At 41.1% G+C, this 22,190-nt stretch overlaps 1 protein-coding gene and 1 long non-coding RNA gene across 2 annotated transcripts in view; one reads left to right on the top strand and one right to left on the bottom strand.

Annotated features, from left to right (window-relative positions):
* Positions 1–22,190, bottom strand: part of LOC121179184 — a 107,926-nt gene that overhangs the window by 43,222 nt on the left and 42,514 nt on the right. The window lies entirely within an intron of this gene.
* LOC121179182 (plexin-A2-like) overlaps positions 1–22,190 on the top strand; it is a 57,190-nt gene that overhangs the window by 21,971 nt on the left and 13,029 nt on the right. The window contains exons 4-18 of the mRNA XM_041033860.1: positions 1,774–1,874; positions 4,357–4,480; positions 5,556–5,709; positions 6,205–6,301; positions 8,867–8,981; positions 9,905–10,105; positions 10,882–10,978; positions 11,777–11,976; positions 14,257–14,408; positions 15,545–15,662; positions 16,023–16,159; positions 16,693–16,860; positions 18,640–18,733; positions 21,155–21,394; positions 22,035–22,178. Of these exons, the coding sequence (XP_040889794.1) occupies positions 1,774–1,874; positions 4,357–4,480; positions 5,556–5,709; positions 6,205–6,301; positions 8,867–8,981; positions 9,905–10,105; positions 10,882–10,978; positions 11,777–11,976; positions 14,257–14,408; positions 15,545–15,662; positions 16,023–16,159; positions 16,693–16,860; positions 18,640–18,733; positions 21,155–21,394; positions 22,035–22,178 (2,142 nt within the window). The remainder of the gene's footprint in view (positions 1–1,773; positions 1,875–4,356; positions 4,481–5,555; positions 5,710–6,204; positions 6,302–8,866; positions 8,982–9,904; positions 10,106–10,881; positions 10,979–11,776; positions 11,977–14,256; positions 14,409–15,544; positions 15,663–16,022; positions 16,160–16,692; positions 16,861–18,639; positions 18,734–21,154; positions 21,395–22,034; positions 22,179–22,190) is intronic.

The following is a 22,190-nucleotide window of genomic DNA, read 5'->3' as shown; positions in this document are numbered from 1 at the left end:
ACAAAATCATTTTGCTAATGGAATGCACCGAATGGGTTCTGAACTGCTGGAAAAAAGACAGAAAGTTATTTCGTGGGGAGCAGCAGATAATCCATTTTGCCAACACAGACCTGAGAGAGCACCCACTTATGCTATCAAGAGCACCGGAGACACTCTAATCCATAATCCACTCTTCATTTGTGATTGCTTACATCAGGAAATTGCTTGCATCATACATCCAGACCTAGAATAATAACAAAGTATAAAACAGCCAGGCTCAGGCTGCAGCTCCAACCTGGTTTTGTATGCAGGGGTGGTGCTGGCTGCGCGACAGCAGTGACTCTCAAGCAGCTAATGGAGAGCTTATGCTTTGCCAGACGTTCACATGGAAGTGGCGGCAGTAGTGTGTGGTTGTCTGTCTGTCAGTTGGCCTCTGTCTTTTCGCGTGTGCACGGTCCTGTGTGTGCAAAAATAGCAACATAAACCTTTACTGCATCCCCGCAATGTAATTACTGTTGCAGGAGAAAATGTTACAAGTGTTTTAAAGAAAAGTTAAATAAGAATACTGCTGCAAAAAATGATTTTCAAATAGCTGTGGTGTCATTTCATGTGCTTTCTGCCATCTGAGAAAAAAAAAAATCAGATAATTCCTCATGTGGGCAGAACCACAATACTGCATGTTGCAAATTTGTGTCAGCAGGAAGAAGTAGGAAAAAAAAAGGGTTGTTTTCCTCAGGGATATTCTACAGTGTGTATTGTGATGAGGCTTCCATATATTGCAAAATAGACAACATGATGAAATGGGCTTTGGTCTCTCCTCATCAGAACTGCTTATTATTTCATCAGAATGTTTTGGTTGCACGCGTTCGTTGACCTTATTTTCACTCCGTGGCAGCCAGTTTTTACTTTTGTCACACAAAGTGTTGGAAATGTTAATCACAAGAATGACATTTACGTAAAAGTAGTGTTAAAGCCCTCTGCACAGCACTACACATCAAACATGTGCAGGTCAAAGAAAGCAAAAGTGAGTGTTTCTTTCCAGTTCTAGTTTTCTTTGGACTATAGGACTATGTAGCCTCCATATTGTGCCTTCTGAATTACATGTATGTCTGATTTTTTTTCAAGGATATAACTATATTTATAGAAATTTTTAGGATGTCTGTGTGTAAAATGTAATTACAATTCTGTTTCACTACAAAACAATATATGTGGAGCTAGTGATGGCGTAATTTGAGTTACGTGTCAGCTAAACGTGTTGCCTACTCTCCCACTTGCAAAAAAAAAAAGTTTAACTTGCTCTGGAGCTGAGTTTTTTGGTACGGGACAAGCACTTTATTTACTGATGAAACTAGTGATACTTTAGAAACAAAGAAAGGAATTCAGTCTCCCCTTACTGAGACTTATAAAATGAGATATCGATTCTGGAAACAGAAATAAAATGGCTGCTTGAAAGTGAAAGAATAGTTACTTAACTTACCATTGTTTATTTAACTACCTAGGTTAAGTTCAAGGAGCTGAAATAACCCTAATACTTTGTATGCCAAGATTATTTATTTTATGAAATGTTATTCAAATGAAATGCCAAAGGACCAAAATGAGCTTCACTTTCTCATAAGGTTTCCCACGCTGAATGTGAAGTAAATTCAAAATGGCTACCAATGGAATCATATCCATCAGCGAGACGGGAGCAGTTGCTATTTTTCGCACTTACTGTCTTTGATAATTTACCTGTGTGTCCTTTTCTAACATGTGTTATTACACATTTTAAACCTCCCTGTCATTCTTCTGCTTTAGGTGGCTCAGGTCCCTGTGGAGGCCTGCGAGCAGTACGGTACATGTGCTGAGTGCCTGAGCTCTGGTGACCCCCACTGTGGCTGGTGTGTCCTGTACAACATGTGAGTCCCTCTGTCTTCTCCCATGCTCACAGTGAACACATCTCATCTGAGGGCTTAAAACCACAACATTGGTGTTTACTAAACAGTTTGCAGGAAGCTATAAATAAAGCTGAGCACATGGTCATATGATTTGTGTAGTTTAATATAACAGACTTATTGTGCTCCCTGGAGTATCAACAGCTGGCGGGACAAACAGAAAAAAAAAGGAAGTAGTTGTTAGACAGTGTGATTCCTCTTAAATAGCGCTATTTAGGACAGCACAAACGTGCGCGCCCACCAGATTTTATTGTCTCTCAGGCGAGAGAACCACTGGCGTTAATGGAGGAGGGAGGGATTAGCCTGGCAGTCACAGCGGGTGTACAAACTGGACCTCTACATACCCGGGGAACATTTTGGACCTGACGGAGCAAGCTTATCTCTTCCATCTTAATTATATGACCCCTAGGTTAGCTTGCATAATACCTCGATATGGAGCAAAGGGGATTCAGGAGATTAAAAGCCTGTGTTTCTGAACCAGCCGCTGTGTTTGAAGCTGACCTCAGCCGGGGATTTACACGTCTCATCATATGACGTCTGCATTTCAACTAGCAATATCTTGATGATGATCAGCATTATTTAAATTGCAGCTCTCAGTGTGTTATCAAATCGCCACTGAAGTGAGAAGAAAAACTAATGTTTTGTTTTAATCTAAATTACCTCATTAAACCGTTGTTTTCCTTTTTTTCCTGAGTCCTGACTTTGTCTGCAAGTCCTGTTGTTTATTTAAATTAATGCCTCACACTTATCACTGAATAGATAGACTGCTGTTCCCTGAAGTAACCCAAAGTGAATCATGATCCCTCACACTGCGGAATGAGGCTACTTTATTTTTCTGTCTATTTAATCCAGATTGGGGTCTTTTTCTAGCCTCTGAATGACTCTCACAGCGTCTCATGTACAGCGCTTTCAGGATCTTACTTTCCCACCCCTGGCATGGTGCACCAAAGCACCTATCTGACAAAGCGTGTGTGTGTGTGGAGGGGTGGGGGGGTGTAGCTGAACATGTAAAAAGCCTAAAGGGAAAGAGAACAAATGGCTCCATCAGACAAAACACGGTGAATAAAAGAGGCAAAATAAAAGGCAATGAAAGACAGTCTGAGATGAAAGGCGACTTTTTTTTCCCGAACCACTTCAGCTGATGAGCGGTCAGAAGGTGACTGTCTATGCTCCTGTGGCTCTGGTCCGCCTCAAGGAGCCGAGCCAGCAACAGCTGTCACCACGTTTCCATTCCGCCTTTATATTGTGTTGTAATTACAGCAGAGGCCTCAGTGCTCTCTGAGTTCTCTCAGGAGGTGCCACCCCCTCAGCAGCATCTGAGAGTGTATTAAGCACCGTCTCCCCTCGCTGTGCACATTACACATTTAAAAGAAGAGATGATGGTGAACAGCTAGAATATTTTCTGAGTTTGCAACTGCAATTTAACTCTTCCGCTGAGAGACTCTTTCTCTTTAAGGCAGTGCTTGTCTTTAAGTACAGCCTGACTGTTACTATCTGAACCTGCAGAGACCTCCTATACAGCCTCTTCCAAAGGAAATCAGTATCAATACAACTACATTATGAACTGTCTCAACAACACCCCCAATTCTAAAACTGGACAAACTGCTAAAAGTTTTAAAAATCCTATCTATCCCTTGCCATAACCTTAAATTTACTTTTACTTTGCACTTCTCTCTTACAAGATTATTGTAAAAGGTCACACTGTGCTGCCGACCCTATCACTTCTCAGTTTTAATTGCCTTTTTGGATCCAGGAGCTCAAGCTTATTCTACTGTTGCACTCAGTGTAATTTGCTCTGCAGAAAAGGACAGTAACAAAGTGAAGAGACTGATCAAACCAAGCATCTGACAGCTATGTGCGAGAAAATGACGATGTTCAACAGAAACCCAAACATACAAAATCTCTTTTCTTGTGGCAAAGTTTTAAAATAAATAAATAAATAAATAAAATAAATCTTCAAAACAGCTGTAGGACTCGATTTGAATCCCTATTTGAGATACAGTATTCAGGATTCAGGGAACAGTTTTACATGAACTTTGACTGAGACATGATATTCACTATTAGCTTTGTTTGCAGGCTAGAAATGTAAAAATACAACAAGACTCTCTATAGCCAGGCTAGCAGCTCTACGAGGCTGCAAGTTCTCCAACCTAAATGACCATATATGTCATCTTTCATTTCTCTACCCTTTGATACCACCCATAGGAACGTCTCCTGAAGTGGCCGGTATTTAGTCCTGAGTGAGACACGAATGTTTGATTTCATGGCAAAACATTCAATAGTTAAAACAACAGAGGCGACATATCCAGGAGGTGCTGAGATATTTCAGCCTGGACCAAACCAACAGATATTACCATATAGAACCACGTAGCAAGCGTAACAAACAAAAATCACAGCTGCTCTGTTTTTTTTCCATTTTCAATTACGTGTCTGTTTTGCTCCACAGGTGCTCGAGGAGGGATCGGTGTCATAGGGCGGAGGAGACCTTCCGTTTCGCCACTGACATTGACCGCTGTGTGAAAGTTATCGCTCACCCGGACAGCATTGCTGTATCAGCACATAGCGTCCCTGTGAGTCTGCTTATCATTCCACCAATCACTGCACTGTCATTCCACTCGCAATGCCGATGTTTATGAGCAATCACTGTGAGTAGCCTTGTACAGCCACATGTACAGTAAGTATAAGCCTGGGAGAGAAGATTAGTTTTGTGAGAGGTGAAGGGAGAGAAGGAAGGGTGATTCACCCTGTATGGATTCCACTGTATTTATTTAGGTTGAAACACACAGTATGCACTGTGGGATTGGAGACAATGTGAAGAAAAACTTAGGTGGGAGTTGGTTTGGTTGGTCTCTTCTGCATCCGCCAAAAGGTTGATTACATTTCCTAAAAGCTTAATTCAACTGTTTTTCTACAGTAGCCCAGAGCACAGAGGAGTAAAGTACAGTAGGAGCTAACGAACATTTCCCTAAGAGAATAATTTGACATTTTGAGAAAAACACTTTAATTTATTTAAATGTTGGATATAAAGCTGTAGCCAGTTTCCAAAGACTGGAAACTAGAAAGACGTAGTAAACAGCTAGCCTGGCTTTTACCAAATGTAACAAAAACCTGCGTACTAATACTGATGGAGCTTACAAACAAGTTTTTATATCTCATTTGTTTAATCCATGAAAAATGGAAATATAAAAACAACAGATTATGGGTTTTACAGGGAGCTTATATGAAGGACTATATTTCTTGGTCAGGAGCATTAGTTTCCTGGAGCTATTTGTTGTTTTTACACTTCAGCTTTTGTATGGATTAAACAAAACAAGATATAATGTGTTGATTAGTGAGCTTTAGAGCTGCTGATAGCAGACTTTGTTATCTTTAGACAGAGCCAAGCTAGCTGTGGCCCCTTGTATCCAGTCTTTGTGCTCAGCTGTGCTGACCAACTGTTGGGCGTAGCTTCATATTTAATGGACGGATATGAGAGTGGTATCAAACTTCTCACCTAACTCATCAAATTTCCGCAAATGTCGAGCTATTCCCCTAACACAGTGATTTTAAAATACAGTAAACTCTCTTCACCACTGTACATGCACCAGTGCACCAGATCAGTCTCACGTTCAGTCGATTAAATCTTCTCCCTCATGTTTCTTTTAGCTTCTGCTGGAGGTGAATAATGTTCCAGACCTTTCTGCTGGAATCACCTGTTCATTTGGACAGCAAGCCCAAGTGGAGGGCCACGTCAAGGGGAACAGGGTAATGTGTCTGTCCCCTGCTGGGAAGGAGGTTCCTCAGATACCAGAGGGACAAGGTGAGCTCAGAAATTTAGGTCTCAAACAAAAAAAAAACAGAGAAAAACAATGACAGACGAAAAACTTAAAATATCAATATTCCAGACACATTAACAAAAAAAACCAGCCTTCTTTTCACACTGACCACCCTGCATTTTTTTGGTATATCCAAAGAGTTCGATAAGGAGCTGTAGAATTTCCTCTGAGCATATACAGTAATCCTTCAATTTAAGTTTCTGACTGAAGGTTTTCTCAAGACAACAGCAATATGCCCTTGCAGAGACGCAGACACCAGGTGGCTCTTTACAGGAGTGTGATAAAAGTATTAACATTTTTCTCATTTTGACCTCCTCTTTTCGCTCATTGTTTTCTTTTTTCGCTCATCCCTTTTTGTCTGACTCTCTCTGTCTCTCTCACCTTTTTTTCATGCTGTTCTCCCTCTCACATTTCCATCCCCTCGCTCACTCCTTTCACTCATTATGCATTCTCTGTCTCCCCTCTTCCCTCTCTCTCAGATTGGGCTGGCGTAGAGCTTCGTCTAAACTCAAAGGAGACGGGTCAAATGGTCGCCAGCACGGAGGTGAAGTTCTACAACTGCAGCACACATCAAACGTGAGTCCAGCTGCCATTGCCCCTCTCCCCCCCTCCCCCAACTTTGATTCGCTCAATAGATGGTAGAGCACAACTTAATTTAGGGCAATGATGTACTGACGCTCACAACCCCACTTAAGATTGGGCTGTTAGATAACCACTGAGTTCAATTTATCTGTCAGGTTTCATTTAAATCAGCATGATGCATTTGCCATGGCCTGTTTGTTTCGAGTTTGTTCAAACTGGCTGCTTGTGTGCTCAGTGCTTACAGCTTTAAATTCAACTAAACTACAGAATTTCTGTCAGTTATTTTAAAAACAAAAAAACAAAATAAACAAACAAAAAAAAATGACCATAAGTTTTGCAAAGCATGTACATATTGATACCTGGAATCTGTTCAAATGAACCATAGTGTTCATGACTGAGCATCTTCCCTAATGTAACTGGGTGTGCTTCACTGTAGGCCACCAGTCCCCTAGGACCCTGATACAGATAACCATTAGACTCACACGCCCCCTTTTTACTTGACTTTGTCGCAAAGGTCCCTGTCAGAGAGCTGTGTTTGTTGTCAGGCAAAAGACGTAGGACTTTTTAGAGTTTTAGCCTTGCTGCGGTGCCTTGAGGGCAGATAAAATAATGTAAATTAAAAAGGACTTCATTTAAATGCTCATGTTTTACTCTGCCAATGTAAGCTTCCTAACCGAGCAGAGAAGCTGCTTTGACTTTGATCCATTATGCTAATGTGAAGTGTATTTACCGTAACAGTAAAAAATGATAAAAGTGTTTCTATCTGAATAACAATTACAAACACTGCTACAAAGGTAGATCTTGTTAGGATGAATGCCAATTAGCAGCATTGTCAGCTTTATAAGAAATCTGCAAATCAGCAACTTTATGAGTTTTCTCGACAACATGGGACAGTTAATAAATCTCCAAAGAAAGACAGTGTTGAATATTTACTTCAAGGGCCTTGCAATATGTGAAATATCTGTTGTTCTCTATGAGCGGTACAGTAACAGTTGAGAGGAGGAAAGTAATATTTCCATTCTTTTTCAGGTGTTATTGTGATTTGAACTGACAGCCTTACATGAACACTTCACTAACCTTTAACTGTGCCGTGAATTACACTGCACCATGAGAGCAGAAAAGCTTGATTCAGGGATAAACAATGAGTTCGCTCTAGGAGGAACATTTGACTGATGGAGTATTCATGGCCAAATCCAGGAAATTAGCCCACAGTGGATACACATGCCATCTATTCAAAATGCTCTTTGACTGCGACATGAATGCCACAATAGAACCATATTAAGTCATTAGAGAGAAACAGTCGGAAGCTCATCACATCCGCCCCACACCAATACGGCCTCCATTAGCTGTGGGGTGACCATGTGAACTCCTGTGATTAATATTTCAGACCAAACACACTCCTAACTCCACCATCTAACTCCTCCACCTCCCTCGCCACCACCATCACCTCAGCATCACATCACCCTCCATAATTAATTATCCAGTGTCTGCAGCACCCTGCCAGTCCAGCTCCATTAATACCCAACCCCCCGAATTTCTTTTTCACACACACAAATACACACAAGCACATATTTTTTTAAATGTCTATAGTGGCCCTGGGCAGCTAATTAATATCAAAATTTAATGGCTCTGCACTACATTTATTGGCATTTGTAGCTTGCTATGAGCTGCAGCATTGGAATGCTGCCAGTGGTTTTATAGTTTCCTCATGGTTTCATCTTACTGCATGACAACATTCAGTAGGACAGACTCTGATAGCACATGGATCTATTTTCCACACAGTGGTACAGCTCTATTAAACACAGCAAAGTCCACATCCCGCCCCCCACAGGAAAAATAGGACATGATCAATTTTCAGCTCTCCAATTGCTCTGTTTGGTATATCAACAGCTGTGCATCACCTATCTCTGATTCTCTCATCTCTTCACCTCTCAGTTCCTCTCTCAAAGTTGTTTCACCACCACCTCCCTGTTTGTTGACCAGAATGTGATTAAATCCAGTCCAGCAGGGTTGTTTCAGTTCAACTTAAATCCACAACTGACCGCTGGCTGCAGTCGACTGAATCAGAGCCAAAGATGTTGCACAATTGTACCCTTCAAATATTCATTTGTCACTTTCCTTCCATAGTTTGTTAGAGTACAGATTTACACGGATTTCCATTAAAGTCAAGAATCAGAAACAAAATGAAGGGACTATAAAAAAATTGATGAATTGAAAAGCTGACATTGCTGTACATGTAAAAAGGACACCGTATGCCCCTGATAGAGATATTACACATTTTTATATTACACTGTTACAAGTGTTAAAAACTGCTTTAAGTGAAAGTGACACTTGAATGGTTACTTTCCTGCCAAGACCTTATGCTCAAGGTCATTTATTGTCATCTTCCACAAAAAGAGAAAGGTTGAAAATGATGGGTAGAAAGTGAAGAAGGATTAATCTTCTACAAACTACTTACTGTGTAAATGCAAAGCAACTCATTATACAAGCAGTGCTATTAAAAATGTGTGTGCAAGCTCTGTGTACAGTATGTAGTAACAGGTTCATTTCATCCTGCAGGTGTCTGTCCTGTGTAAACAGCACTTTTCGCTGCCACTGGTGTAAATACCGCAACCTGTGCACCCACGACCCAAGCAGCTGTTCTTTCCAGGAGGGCAGAGTCAATGCCTCAGAGGTACATTAACATACAGACACTGCAGAGTTACAGTTTCATTAGCTAATTAAATTGTATCTCTCAAGAGCACCATTTTTCAGGTCCAATGTGACACCTTTACCCTGAGGGCACTATCTACAATTTTAACTTAAAAATGCAGTCCCACTACAAATAATCAGCCAGACTAATGGAACTACAGCCATGCTAGTGGCTCTTTGAGGCTGTGTTTAGGTACACTGTTGCTTTGTGCTAAATGCTAATACTAGCATGCTGGTATGCACACAATAACAATGATATTTCGGTCTGGACCAAAGTGGCCGATTGTCATCCCAAGAGCCCCACTGCTAGCATGGCTAAATATTACTGACTGGGTCGTTAAGAAACATACAGCTATGCTGCAAAGAGTATCAATAATTATATACTATCAGTAACGACAGATTAAAGAAAGATTCAGTAAATATATCAACAAACATAAACATATTGCTCTTAAGAATCTGATATGAGAGTTTACAGTACTTATGTACAGCAGACCATAATCTAGTCTATATGTCATTTACTGTTGCGGAGAGAGTAACTTGTAGCACATGAATCCAAATTACATTTGGATTAGTGATTTATTTGCCCCATTGATCCCTGTGCTACATTAGTCCTTCATTTTTATATAACACATTGACATGTATTAACACGGATTAGACACCACAGGCAGACACGAATGCAGACCTTGACAGATTAATACAGCATATAGATGAAGAAATATATAAATGCTATGGATAGATTGGTCAACTAATATCCAGAGATGAAACTAGTAATGCCCAGTAAATGTCATTTACAGTATGTATTATGCTGGGGGAATATTAAGGCAGAAACGCGTGGGTGATAAGAAAAATCTAAGATCCCTCACTGTGAATAGAGCAATTATGTGTGTTTGTATGTTGTTTTCAAAGGATTGCCCTCAGCTCCTTCACTCTGGGGAAATTCTCATTCCGGCCGGCGAGGTCCGACCCATCACCCTGAGGGCCCGAAACCTTCCCCAGCCACAGTCGGGCCAGCGGGGCTACGAGTGTGTGGTGCACGTGCAGGGTGTCAGCCACCGTGTTACGGCGCTGCGCTTCAACAGCACCAGTGTGCAGTGCCAGAACAGCTCGGTATGACCTCAAACACTCCCAGTGGGAGTCTCACAGCTGTCAAATGAGGCAGACAGCTTGGATGCTGTGTAGGCAAGGTACATAGGGTACATCAGTGAATACCGCCCGGGGTGTTGAACATACTGAGGAGAAAGTGGAGGAAAGGAGAAGTGAAAGTGATGAGGAAAAAGGCAAAGCATGTGAGAGAAGAGTGACAGGGAAGGAGGGAAAGGAAAGGAACAAAAAAGAAAATGAAAAGAAAGGAAAGGAAAGGAAAATGGCGGTTGGAGAGGAAACCATGATTTCAATATGACCTTGTCTGGTAAGCTGGATATTGTCAGCTTAACATCTAGGTGTTCACATCATTGAGCATAAATGTGATCTTCCCAAACAGAAAGTCTCAGGTTTGGGATGAATACAGGAGATTTCTATGGTGTTTTGTTGCACTATGCAAATGGCAGCATAAATTTCAATGCAAAGCGTACCTTGTTACGCTGTGACAATGAGTGAAAAGGCCATTTTCTTCAGATGTGGATGATCGGCCACCCCAGTCAGTCAGGGTTTGCGTCCCTACATGTCAAAGAGGAGAGGAGCAGACAACCATGGCAGAAATGACAGATGGTTAAAAGCCTCGTCTCTCTGTTGCCCTTTCATCCTCTCATTTTACCCCTCTCTGTCTTTCTCTGTATCTTTCTTCCTCTTTTTTTTTTTACCCTGTCCCTTGTCTCTCTTTGACTTTCCCTCTCCCTGTATGCACTTTCCCGCACACTCCCTCACTCCCTGTTTCTGCTTCTCAGTACATGTACGAGGGTGTGAAGATCAGTGACCTGGCAGTGGACCTCTCCATCGTATGGAACGGCAATTTCATCATCGACAATCCCGAGAAGATTAAAGGTAACTCTGCCATCCATCACTGCCAGGCCAGAGAAGTGTAAAGCACTCAATCCACAGTGGATAGATGGGTCATAGAGAGCACTTCAAGGCTCCCAAAGGGCCGCGACAGAAAGTTCACAATAGCAGGGAGTGTTATCAAAAAGCACCCAATCACTTGCACACCCGGAGGGGTGGCGGGTGAATCTTCGTATTTGCTCAGTTTGGCTCTCATGGCTGCTCTTGGTTACCTCTCCATCATCATGCAAAAAAAGGTGTTTGTCAGTTGTCACTGTGGGTTGTAAATTAAATACATTCCCGTAGTCAAGGATATACACACTGATGGCCATAAATTTTAAAAGGCTTTGTCATTATTTAGGTGAGTTACTTTATATGGGCATAAATATAGGCTACTTACAGGAGAGAAGGTGTAAGAGACAGACTTCAAAGAAAGGTTTACTGGATTTACTTTAGCATCTTTTTCTTAATACTCGGAAGCAGAATTTACACAAACATGAATTAATTGAATTCACATGGTGAGGCTTCATGGTTTAAATCGGTTATTTGATGACTCTAGATACCATGTGTTTAAGCATGTGTTGTTGATTGGTTGATCAGTTTGATTCAGTTCATTACTTTGATCATATTGTAACAGCTCTCCCTGCTGGTCTAAATTTTGTTGTGTTTCCACAGTATGTTTTGTGGTTCTCATTTACTTTTAGAATCTATAAACGGGAGTTTATACATTAAAAGCATTAACACTGGCACTGACATTATACTTGGTAATATAACTGAACAGATGTCCTGTGCATTATCCCACAGTGCACCTCTACAAGTGCAGCGCTCAGCGGGACAGCTGTGGCATGTGTCTGCGGGCGGAGAGGAAGTTTCAGTGTGGCTGGTGCAGCGGTGAGGGCCGATGCACCATGAAGCAGCACTGTCCTCCCATCTCCCCCTACGCAAGCCGCTGGCTGGACCTCTCTGCCAGGAATGTCAAGTGTACCAACCCACGCATTACTGAGGTCTGTTGTTTGTTTGTTTGGGCTGGTGTCTAGTCAGTCAGTCAGTCAGCCAGTCAGTCAGTCAGTCAGTCATGCAACCAAGTTTAAATATATAGTGTATTTAAATTATACAAACACAAGATGTGAGGTTCTTTGGACAAGCGCTTGGCTAAGAATTCATTTTAATTTAGAATAAGCTGTTTCTGGGGTAGGCAGAGTTATACGCATTTCTTAGTCTTAGTCGCTATGCCAATTAAAACAGAGCTGACTGCTGTATGTGCTTTTCAGAAGCCCGCATTCCTAAGTGAATGTTCCACTTATTTTTCTCCAACAGCATTACAAAAAAACCAGAGTAATAAAAGTTTTAAGGACTGAACTAGGCGAAGCAGCTAAAAGATAAATCATGACATTTCGGTAATTTGTTCCAAAACTTTGAAATTGAAGGTGGAGGCTGCACTTAACAAAGTCCTGTTACAGGTTTTTTGTTGGAAATAAAATGTCAAACTCATTGACTGATAGGCGAGGCAGGCATGTCTGACAGAGAAACCAAAGTGAACCTGGTTGCAACAGTAGCTGAGACTATTTTACTTCTCTGTGTTCTGGCTGTCAAGGGACCAAATACAAAGTGTGGTTAACGTTCTCCATGGTACCTTGTTAACAGACCTTAGTTTAGGATTGTTGGGTAATTTTAAATAATTAATTTTAAAAATATAGTCGGCATTACATCCACTTATGGCTTCTACTGGACCATAAACATTTATTTTATTGCTATACACATAAAATATCATGCATTATGACTAAAATGTCACATGGTGGATATGAATAGTTTGCATCTTCTGAAATCAACACTTGCTCTCTGTTCAGGTTTTTAGTGGAGGATGTGGATGCTAAAGGCTTTGAATGTCCAGTCACAGTTCTGATTTTTCATCCATCCATCCACCGGGTGCCCCCTAAAACTGTATCAGAAAACATTATGCCAGCACACCTTGTAGGATATATGGGGTCCTCTGAGAATATCAACAACAAACACTAATTTTTTTTTCCATGACCACTTTCAGCTTCCCATCCCAAGTGTCTGTTTACCTGAGACTATCTCACATTTTCTTCCACAACGGCTGAATACCTTAAGTGTTTGACAGCTAAATGAATTCAGTCTGTTTAGAGAGTGGTGATGGATCTTTTATGTCACAAACTCCTGTTCATTCTCTTGAATGAGGCACAGTGGGTCAGGCACAGAGATGCAAGGCTCTCCCACTTCAAAGAGCCGCGAGCCTTTGATGTCCCTGTCACATTATTAGTGTTTCTGAAGGAGCTGCAGCAGAATGAATCAACTATTGAGTGCTGCTCGGGAGTGGAGGGACTGTTGCTCTGGCATTGCTCCTGTTCTGCTCTGCAGGTCCAAAGGTTTCCTGCTGGGGTGGTTAACTTTACTCTGGAAAGGACTGTGAATAGGTTTCTCAAGGCTTTGTTACTCACTGCATTATTCATTAAAGTTTGTTTAGAATTACTCTGGATTTCAAGGCTTTTTGAATAACGCCTGTCGGTATGTGAGTCACATATTTCACTCGCACGCTTAAGGTAAATGTACAGTACTTGATGTGTGCTTTCTTTGATTACAGAGAAATTACACAGAGACGGTGCAGTATGTCTGATATAGTTATCTAGTCCAACATATATAAGTGCTCAGTCAAAGGCAAATCCAAGAATTTAAAGATTTGAGAATCTACCCAGTTGCCTTAATTCGCACCTCTAGATAAAATGTTTTAAGATTTTAGGTGTCGTTAAACCAATATACAAGGGCCAGTGCCTTTTTTTTTTTTTTTTACAGTTGATATTATGCACCAGTCCAAATTTTCACAGTCATTCTAACCGGGAATTAGTGTTTCACCATAATTGTATTTCTCTTGGGTAAGAAATACTTAGAAAAACCATTTAATCCATGTGACTCTCCAGTAAAACTGTAACTAATTACATTATTTTGGAGTTAAATTCTCTTTATGACACGTTATTCTCCAATATGGGAATCTATGGGATACTGCTGCTTCTGCCTAAAAAAATCTGTTTACAAAAAAAATTAACACACAATTTTAAAAAAATTAAAAAAAACAAACAAACAAAAAACTGAAGCAAGGTTTACAGTCTTCACTACGTAGATAACAGCAAGGAACTGTGGTCATAAAGGAATCTCACTCACACAAGTTGCAGACAGAGCTGAAAAGCTGATGCTGCTGATGTCTGAGGAACCACTGTATGGTAAATTTGACTTCATCTTACTATCATTTTGTTTTCCTTCCTATGTAGGTGAGCCCAGTGGCAGGACCTCTGGAGGGGGGTACACTGGTCACCATCCAGGGCCTGAACCTGGGTCTGTCCTTCTCTGAGCTGGAGGGTAACGTGGAAGTGGCAGGAGTGCAATGCACCCCACAGGAAGAAGGATATATCACTGCAGAACAGTAAGAGACTCCTCCCCTCCTCTGCTCAGACACACATGGACTCATAGTGTACTGTACATCGATGTACATAGATACACTGTACAAATGGAAATGCAAATATACACACACACACACACACACACAATGAAATAGACACGCATGCAATCTCTCTTTCTCTTTCACACTATTTTGATTACACATACTAGCACAGTCTGTGTATGAGCCCAGTGATTCCTCATCAGGTTGTAGGATTGTGTGTGTGTATGTGTTGTGTGGGGGGGTGGGGGGGGGTACCGGGCTTTGCATTGCTGTGGTGCAGGCAGAGCCAAAGGAAGAGACAGTCTTTGTGTCTTTGTCGTTATGAGGCTGTCGGCACAGCTGTAATTGAAATGCGCTGCATGTCGCTGACGGGAGGGACAATCTGTTAGCCATGTGTTTCTCTCACAGCCATGTAATGCGATTGGGCTCAGGCGGCAGGACTTTATTTATATCCTTGTTGAAAAAAAAAAAAAAGAAAAAGAAAAGAACATGCCAGCAGAAAATTGGAAAACTCTCGTGATGTATGAATAGAAGGGTTGGGCAGGGACGATTCATTGGGTCCTCTTATTGTATCAGCAAACGCAGAGTTTCTTGCACAGAGCAGTGCGTTCGGCAGGGCCATTCATTTGGAACACACAGTGCTTGAAAACATGGCATTACAGCTGTTACAACCATTAATTTCAGCATGGGGTCAGTTGCTATAATGACTTATTCATGGTGCACTTTATCTTATTGACCTGACAGGCAATACTGATTTATCGAAGAAACCCCTACGTTGTCATGGCAACGGGAGGTAATGGTGGGTGGCAATCGCGCTGGAGATGGGGAGGGGTGTAGTTTATCATTTGAGTTATATTGCTGTTATAGGTTTCCCATTAGGAAGAAAGATGGCCCTCTGTATTGACCCACAACTTCTATGAAAGTCTGCCTCAATCACACTGGCCAGCAGAGACCATCTTCCCCCAGTACAATTCATAAAAAATGTGATACAGTGCAGTGATTCTTCTGTGTGTGTGTGTGTCCCTGGCTGGTGTTATAACTTGTATGCATGATGATCTGTTGGATGACTTTGTTTTTGTGCACCCACATTCATGTATTTGTGTCTTTTGTCTTGACAGGATTGTGTGTGAGATGGCTGTGGCTCCTAAAGGAAGTGCGCCGGGTCCAGTTAAGCTCTGTGTTGGCGAATGTAGACCAGAACTACGCGCACAGTCCACCCAGTTCTATTCCTTTGTGGTAATTTTGACACTGAAAAACATTATGATTGAATTTCCAATGGTTTGTTCGTTGTGTGCATTATTTTCATTTTATTGCTAATGAAAAGAATGTGAGCTTTCTTGCAAAAGAAACCACCAGCCAAAAGAGGCTTTTGTTTCCTTCTAAAGATGCATTGTAATATAATAATAATTTTTTCATCTTTACTTGATTAAACTTTTTTTTTTTTCTAAAAAAGCTTTGAAATTTTTGTTCCACAGTGGTGATTTAGCCAGGGCTGGTAGATTGGTGGTCTTCAGAGTTAGACAGTTAATAAGATATACTGTATTCTGTGTTCGACTTGTACTGAATGAAACATTAATGAATTTTGGTTCTCCACAGGCCCCCTCGATGCTGGCACTGACCCCGGGCAGAGGACCTGAATCAGGGGGGACCAAAGTCACCATCGTTGGCGAGAATCTGGGTGCTGGCAGCACTGTTAATGTGTACTTTGGCAATCAGACCTGTGAGATGTACAGGTGAGACTGATGAAGCACCTGATGCTATCTTAACCTCACATGACTCCAAATTCACAGACACTAAAGTGAGAATGCCTTCACACAATATTAACGATTTAGCCTTCTCTAATCTCTGTGAAACACAGTAAGAGACTGGCCTTTTTAAAGAAGCACACTTTAGATACAACTAAATGTCTGTATGCTAAATGAAAAGTCCTAATAATGATTTGTGAGGAGGTGATGAAACCCACAGCGGTAGGTATTGTTCTCTGTGTATTTATAGATATCTATTTAAAGTTCAAAATGCCTCACATGGTAGGAGTCAGGAGGATGAGGCGAGGAAGCCATTAGCTAGAGCACTCTCTAATTACAGTGTTCCATTGCTAATGTGTCTGTAACGAGGAGGAGATGGGACAGACTATAATGAATCCCCTCTCCTTGTGGTAATGTGCATGGCTCATAACTGCGTGAAGTCAGGGATTTGCCACTGCAGCAGCAAGTGGGCAGTCACAATCAAAGGGATGAATAAATCCCTCTTTTGGTACTCCCACCAGGAGGACCATGTCGGAGATTGTGTGCTTCTCTGCACCATCAGTGACGGGAGCGGGGCCAGTGCAGGTCAGTTTGAGTGTCGATCGGGCCAAAGTTCCTGGGAGTCTGGCTTTTGAGTACATAGAAGACCCCACAGTCCAGCGCATTGAACCCCAGTGGAGCATTACCAGGTAACACTGATCCATATAGTACTGCATATACGGTACTGGTTAAACTTTTTTTGAACACTGCAATTTTTCCAGCTGTTATTTCAATGTACACAATTCAGTGTTGTAGTGTTTCTGAAATTAAAGCATTGAACACAAAAACAATTGGAGATTTTAAAAAACAAGGAATCATGGAATCTTCCTGCAGTACAGTAGTATAGTCCCAATAATGCATCAGAGGGTGTAACAGCGATTTGTTCTAACACTACCTTTGTACAGACAGAGGGTTTGTAAGAAATCAGCTTTGAGCAGTTTACCACTTACTTTTGAACCATCTAAGGTAATTATGAATGTTATTGACCTGCTTAAATTTCAATAAAAAGTGGAAAAAATACAAGTGTTTTAAATAGTTTGGATTAGAGAGATATGTTATGATTAATGCAGGAGGATGTGAGCTCACGTTGGAAATTCGGTGTAACGGGCCCCAGGTGACTCTTACGTAGGAGTTGAACTGCTCTTCACATCCCGCTGTCTTCAGTTTTTTTAAATTATTTCTGATTTTTGTGAAGTGAATGCCATCTGAACAGTCTTAATGCTATTATATCCCAAACATTCTAGTGTTGCATACAAGTTAAAACAAACATCTATGGAGTTTAACAACATTTCTCTTACATTTTTTCAGTTAAAAAAACAAAAAGAACCCCAAATACTACAAAAAACCCTTCTGCCTGAATGTGGCTGTCTGCCTAGTAGAGATTACTATGAGGCCAGGCAATCTGTGAGTTAGCCAGGGTGTCAGGGGTGCAGGGAGAGTGATGAGAATAACCGAGGTGTTGTTGTCAGTCATAACAAGGTTGTTAAATAATCTGCGATCACAAGATGACTCACATAAACAAATGGAAATTATGTTCCATTTAATTGAAATTCTCTTTTCACTGATTTTAGATGACACAGTGTGATCTGCTGCTGATGTTACAGTGACAGTGAATTTGCTGCATAAACATTTCTATCACACTTGAACGGTGTGTTACCTGTATTCCGCAAAACAGAAGATGGCACTTAATTTGGGTTCGGGTGGGATTACCCAGCACTACGTCCCTGCAGATTAGACTTCAGAGAGACACCCTGGCCCTCAGCCTAGTGACAGGAGGAGCTTTGTGGAGCTGCAATCAAGAGCCTTCATCATGAAAGTGCAGCCCCACTATGTGGCCCTACAAGCTTAGGTAGCCTTTGAAGTGTGAGAAGAGAAGGACTGGCACTCTGTCAGCCTCACTAGACCGGCCAGTTCTTTTTTTAAAAACCATTTCTCCCTCATTTCTCTCTTGTATTTTCTTCTCTTTGTCTCCCCTTTTCTTCTCCTCAGTTCACTCTGCGGTTTTCTAAGCTTACACTGCTGCACAGGTTATGCAAAGATTAGAGAGTGTCGTTTATTTTAATCACATCTAGTGCAGATATGTAAACAAGCAGCACCTGTATTCATGCTATGCCAGCCTCACAGTCATGGATGAATATAAAATAGCAGCCAGCTGGTTCGCCGTTTGATCTGGCTCTTCAGCCCAATAACAAAGAGCAGGCTACCATGCCAGCTATATCTCCTCGAACCTGCATTAATGCAGTTTCTCTGGAAAAGGTTGGGCATGCAAGTTAAAGAGACTGATCTCTCGGCGGTCATCACTTTGATTAAATCACGATGAAAAGACTGTTTGCGTTCATATACAGGCTACCTGGGTTGTGATGTGCTTGTATGTGAAAATGTAATAATCCTTCTTACTTGTAAAACAAACATTCCTTTCTTCCCAACAGTGGACACACCACCCTGACAGTGACTGGCACCAACCTGGATGTAGTTCAGGAGCCGCGAGTCAGAGTCAAATATGCGGGCCACGAATCTGTCAATGTGAGTGTGACAACTGCTAATATACTGCACTCAACCTTTATTGATGTTGTTTACTCAAGCTGATAGACAATGGCACAGTAAAGCCGTTCTTTATTGATACTGTGCTAGGAGTGTAACAAGGTAGATTTAGCTTTGTGGTCAATTTACTTTTTGTTTTCATTTACTGATCTGCACTGACATTTTTTCAAATGTGGTCTAAAGTGTTTTCAGAGTTTAATGTACAAAAAGATGGTTTTTTTTTTGTTTTTTTTTTTTAACTCATGAAAATGTGACAGGTTGCCTTAGAGCCTGTTTAGTTTTGAGTGCTCAGTACTGTGTAACCACCGACCTGCCAAAGTATGAACAAAGCCAGAAAAACACCCTGTCTCTGCACCGAACAGTCTGCAGGATGGATAGCGAATGAACTACCAGTAGCGTGAACTACAATGGCACAATAATAGTCAGAAGTTCTTAAGATGTGGTCGTAGAAATGAAGCCATACAGAGAGGTTAGAACAAGGGGGCATATAGAATGATTGATTCCAAAATGAGATTTTAAAAAGCTGACATGGAAAAAAACAACTCAGTTTTGGGCGGTGATTTATGGTGCTGATTCTACGTGTCTGAGCTCCTCAGGCAGGTCGCTTCAAAGTGATTGATTGCTCCAAAGTGTTGGGGCCCCGATGGCAAAAGTCCAGTCACCTTTAGCCCCCTGTTTTCCACTTTGGACCAGTCAGAGAATCGCCTGAGGATTTGAGAGTGGACACTGGATGAAGGAGGGTCAAAACTTCTGGAGGGAACTTTTGGCTCGACCTTGAGAGAGTTCAATATAGTCTTATAAAATCAATTCTAAAAAGGTAGCTAGTGAAGAGATGCCAGAAATGGAATAATGTGTTCGCTTGTCCCAACATATGATAGAGATTTTTTATTGATTCTAAAATAAAGACAGAAGACAATGTAAATATAATATGAAAGAGTTTAGAGCCTATGTTTATGTGTGTGTGTGTGTGTGTGTGTGTGTACATTAGCTTGGGAACTATTTTTGTTTTGTATTGCTGGCAGAGCACTGGAAAGAAATGGTGTACTTAAAGATAATACAGCACAGGTGGAAGCATGTGAAAAGGGAAACACAATGAGAAAAATTAGGAATGTCAAATGTGCTGAAGAAGAGGGGTTTTTTTTCATGTAGGCAGTGTTATGTGTGAGATGTGTGCCCTGAGCCAATTAAATGGTGCGTTAATCATGCCAGCCAGAATTTTAGCCAGTCAATTAAAACTGCATGTTCTGCAGTGTCACTGGCAGAACTGAGATCTAAAGGGATTAAAGCTGAACTTTCACCCGAATCAGCTGCTAAAAGAGGGTCATTGGTAAATTTAATGAGGGCAGTCTCTTTATCGCACATATCTCGAAAACATAACTGGATCTGCTTAAAAATGTTTTGAATCACAAAAGCAGTTAATTGACTTGAAACAACTTTCTGTGAAACCTTAGATAAAAACTGAAGCTTAGAAATTTGCCCGGAGCTGGTGGAATTTATGATAGCAGCCAGAGTACGAGGAGCTTTAGGAACTGCAGGAAAAAAAAAAAAACACAGGAAGCAACATGCTAATTCAAGAGCGTTACTGGTTATTGATAAAGTGCCCGTAACAAATAACAAACAAAGACTTGTTTTAGGTATTTGGTTATGAGCCACCAATCAAGGGAGTGAGTGATTGGCCTCATGTAAGATACAGTTTCTGGGTAATATGCACAAGAAATGGTTTCAAAATAGAAAAAAAACATTCCCTATTTACATAAGGCCATCCATGGGCAAGTCAAAAATGTGAGAGCAGACAGGTGAACATCTGGATGGGATATGCTAGAAATTCTATATGCCAGAAAAACTGTAACAGCTAATTATTATCTCACGTTGTGTGCGCATTACCATCACAGAGATCGTTGGTATATTTAAATTAAAGTACAATTTGAACAAGACTAAATGGCTCCATAAGATTCATAACATCTGGATGTTAAAAATTACTGAGAATAATAATCCTGTTACAGTTGGGCATGAAATGAGACATCTGTTCAGATCTACTCAGCAAATGTGGTTTCTAGATTTATGTAAGTGCAAGGGGCCCTTAATCTATTTGCCTCATTTCAAAACTAATGTATTGTCATGTTTTAAAATGTTTTTAAGGTGAGGGCCAATGCTTACAAAAAAGTATTTAGGATGAAATAATGACTTGTGAATTTATGCTACAGATTTCAAAGTTGACATATTTTTTAATTAACCTATAAACAGATTAATTATCTATGTCTTTCAATAATTTATGCAGTTATTAATCATGCAGCAAGACTGTGAGTCATTAAATATGTGCCACGTTGGTGTGTTGGTGTGGTTGTGGGTACTGTATGTACTGGGACATGTGTAACTCGCACACCTGATTTGATCCCTCTCCAGGTTTGTAAAGTGCTGAACACAACCACTATCAGCTGCTTCGCTCCCTCTCTGAAGGCAGAGTACACCGCAGACCAGGAGACGATCAAACACGTGGACGAGTTTGGCTTCGTCTTCAACAACGTCCAAGCTCTGCTCACGTACAACAACACAAGCTTCGTCTACTACCCCAACCCTTACCTGGAGCCCCTCAGCCTATCAGGTGTTCTGGAGCAGAAACCCGGAGCTCCCATCATACTCAAAGTAAGTCAGAGGAGATCTGACCTGCTGCTGGTATCGTAATTTATTTTTTATTTCCCTGCAGTAGATGGAAGGAAAACTTTCAAGCCAGTAGCATCAGCGAGGATGCTGAATGTGCAGTATATGAGATACAGTACTCATCAGTCTTGTTTAATGTCATCTATGTCATGTCCTCATTACTGCAATCTTCCACTGTTCCCTCAATGATCAGTGCAGTCCTGTCTGGTCAGATCTTAGGATAGCCACACATAACACTTCTAAACATCCCTATATCATAATCAAATTCATTATTATACATTTAAGATTATTTCTTAGCATAAATATTTGAAAAAAAACAAACAAAACAAAACGTGGCAGCTGCTATCTCGTGTTTCTCTAACTAATACAGTTTTTCTGAAGAGTACATTTCTCAAGACGTTCCCTATGAAGTCCTGTACTTCATAGGGAAGTTCTGGAAAAAAAAAAAAACCCTGCAGCTTTGCATTGTTTGTGAACCAGATCTGATTTGTATTTTTGCCCACCTGACATTTCACACAAGTATAATGCAGTTAAAGTTAAAAAAAAAAGAGGTCTCATCTGCAGCCTTATAGACCAGAACCTGTTTTCTGCAGTTATGTACATTGCTTCTCTAACTGTGTTGCAGGGGCGTAACCTGGTGCCATCTGCATCTGGTGGAGCCAGGCTGAATTACACGGTGCTGATTGGGGATACGCCCTGTTCTCTCACTGTGTCCGACACTCAGTTACTCTGTGAACCACCAAACCTCACCGGGCAGCACAAAGTCCTGGTCAGTCTAATG

Source organism: Toxotes jaculatrix, chromosome 3, assembly GCF_017976425.1.
Source record: "Toxotes jaculatrix isolate fToxJac2 chromosome 3, fToxJac2.pri, whole genome shotgun sequence".
NCBI classification, from domain to species: domain Eukaryota; kingdom Metazoa; phylum Chordata; class Actinopteri; family Toxotidae; genus Toxotes; species Toxotes jaculatrix.
Note: the sequence above shows the minus strand (reverse complement) of the source record. Positions and strands in the feature narration are given on the sequence as shown.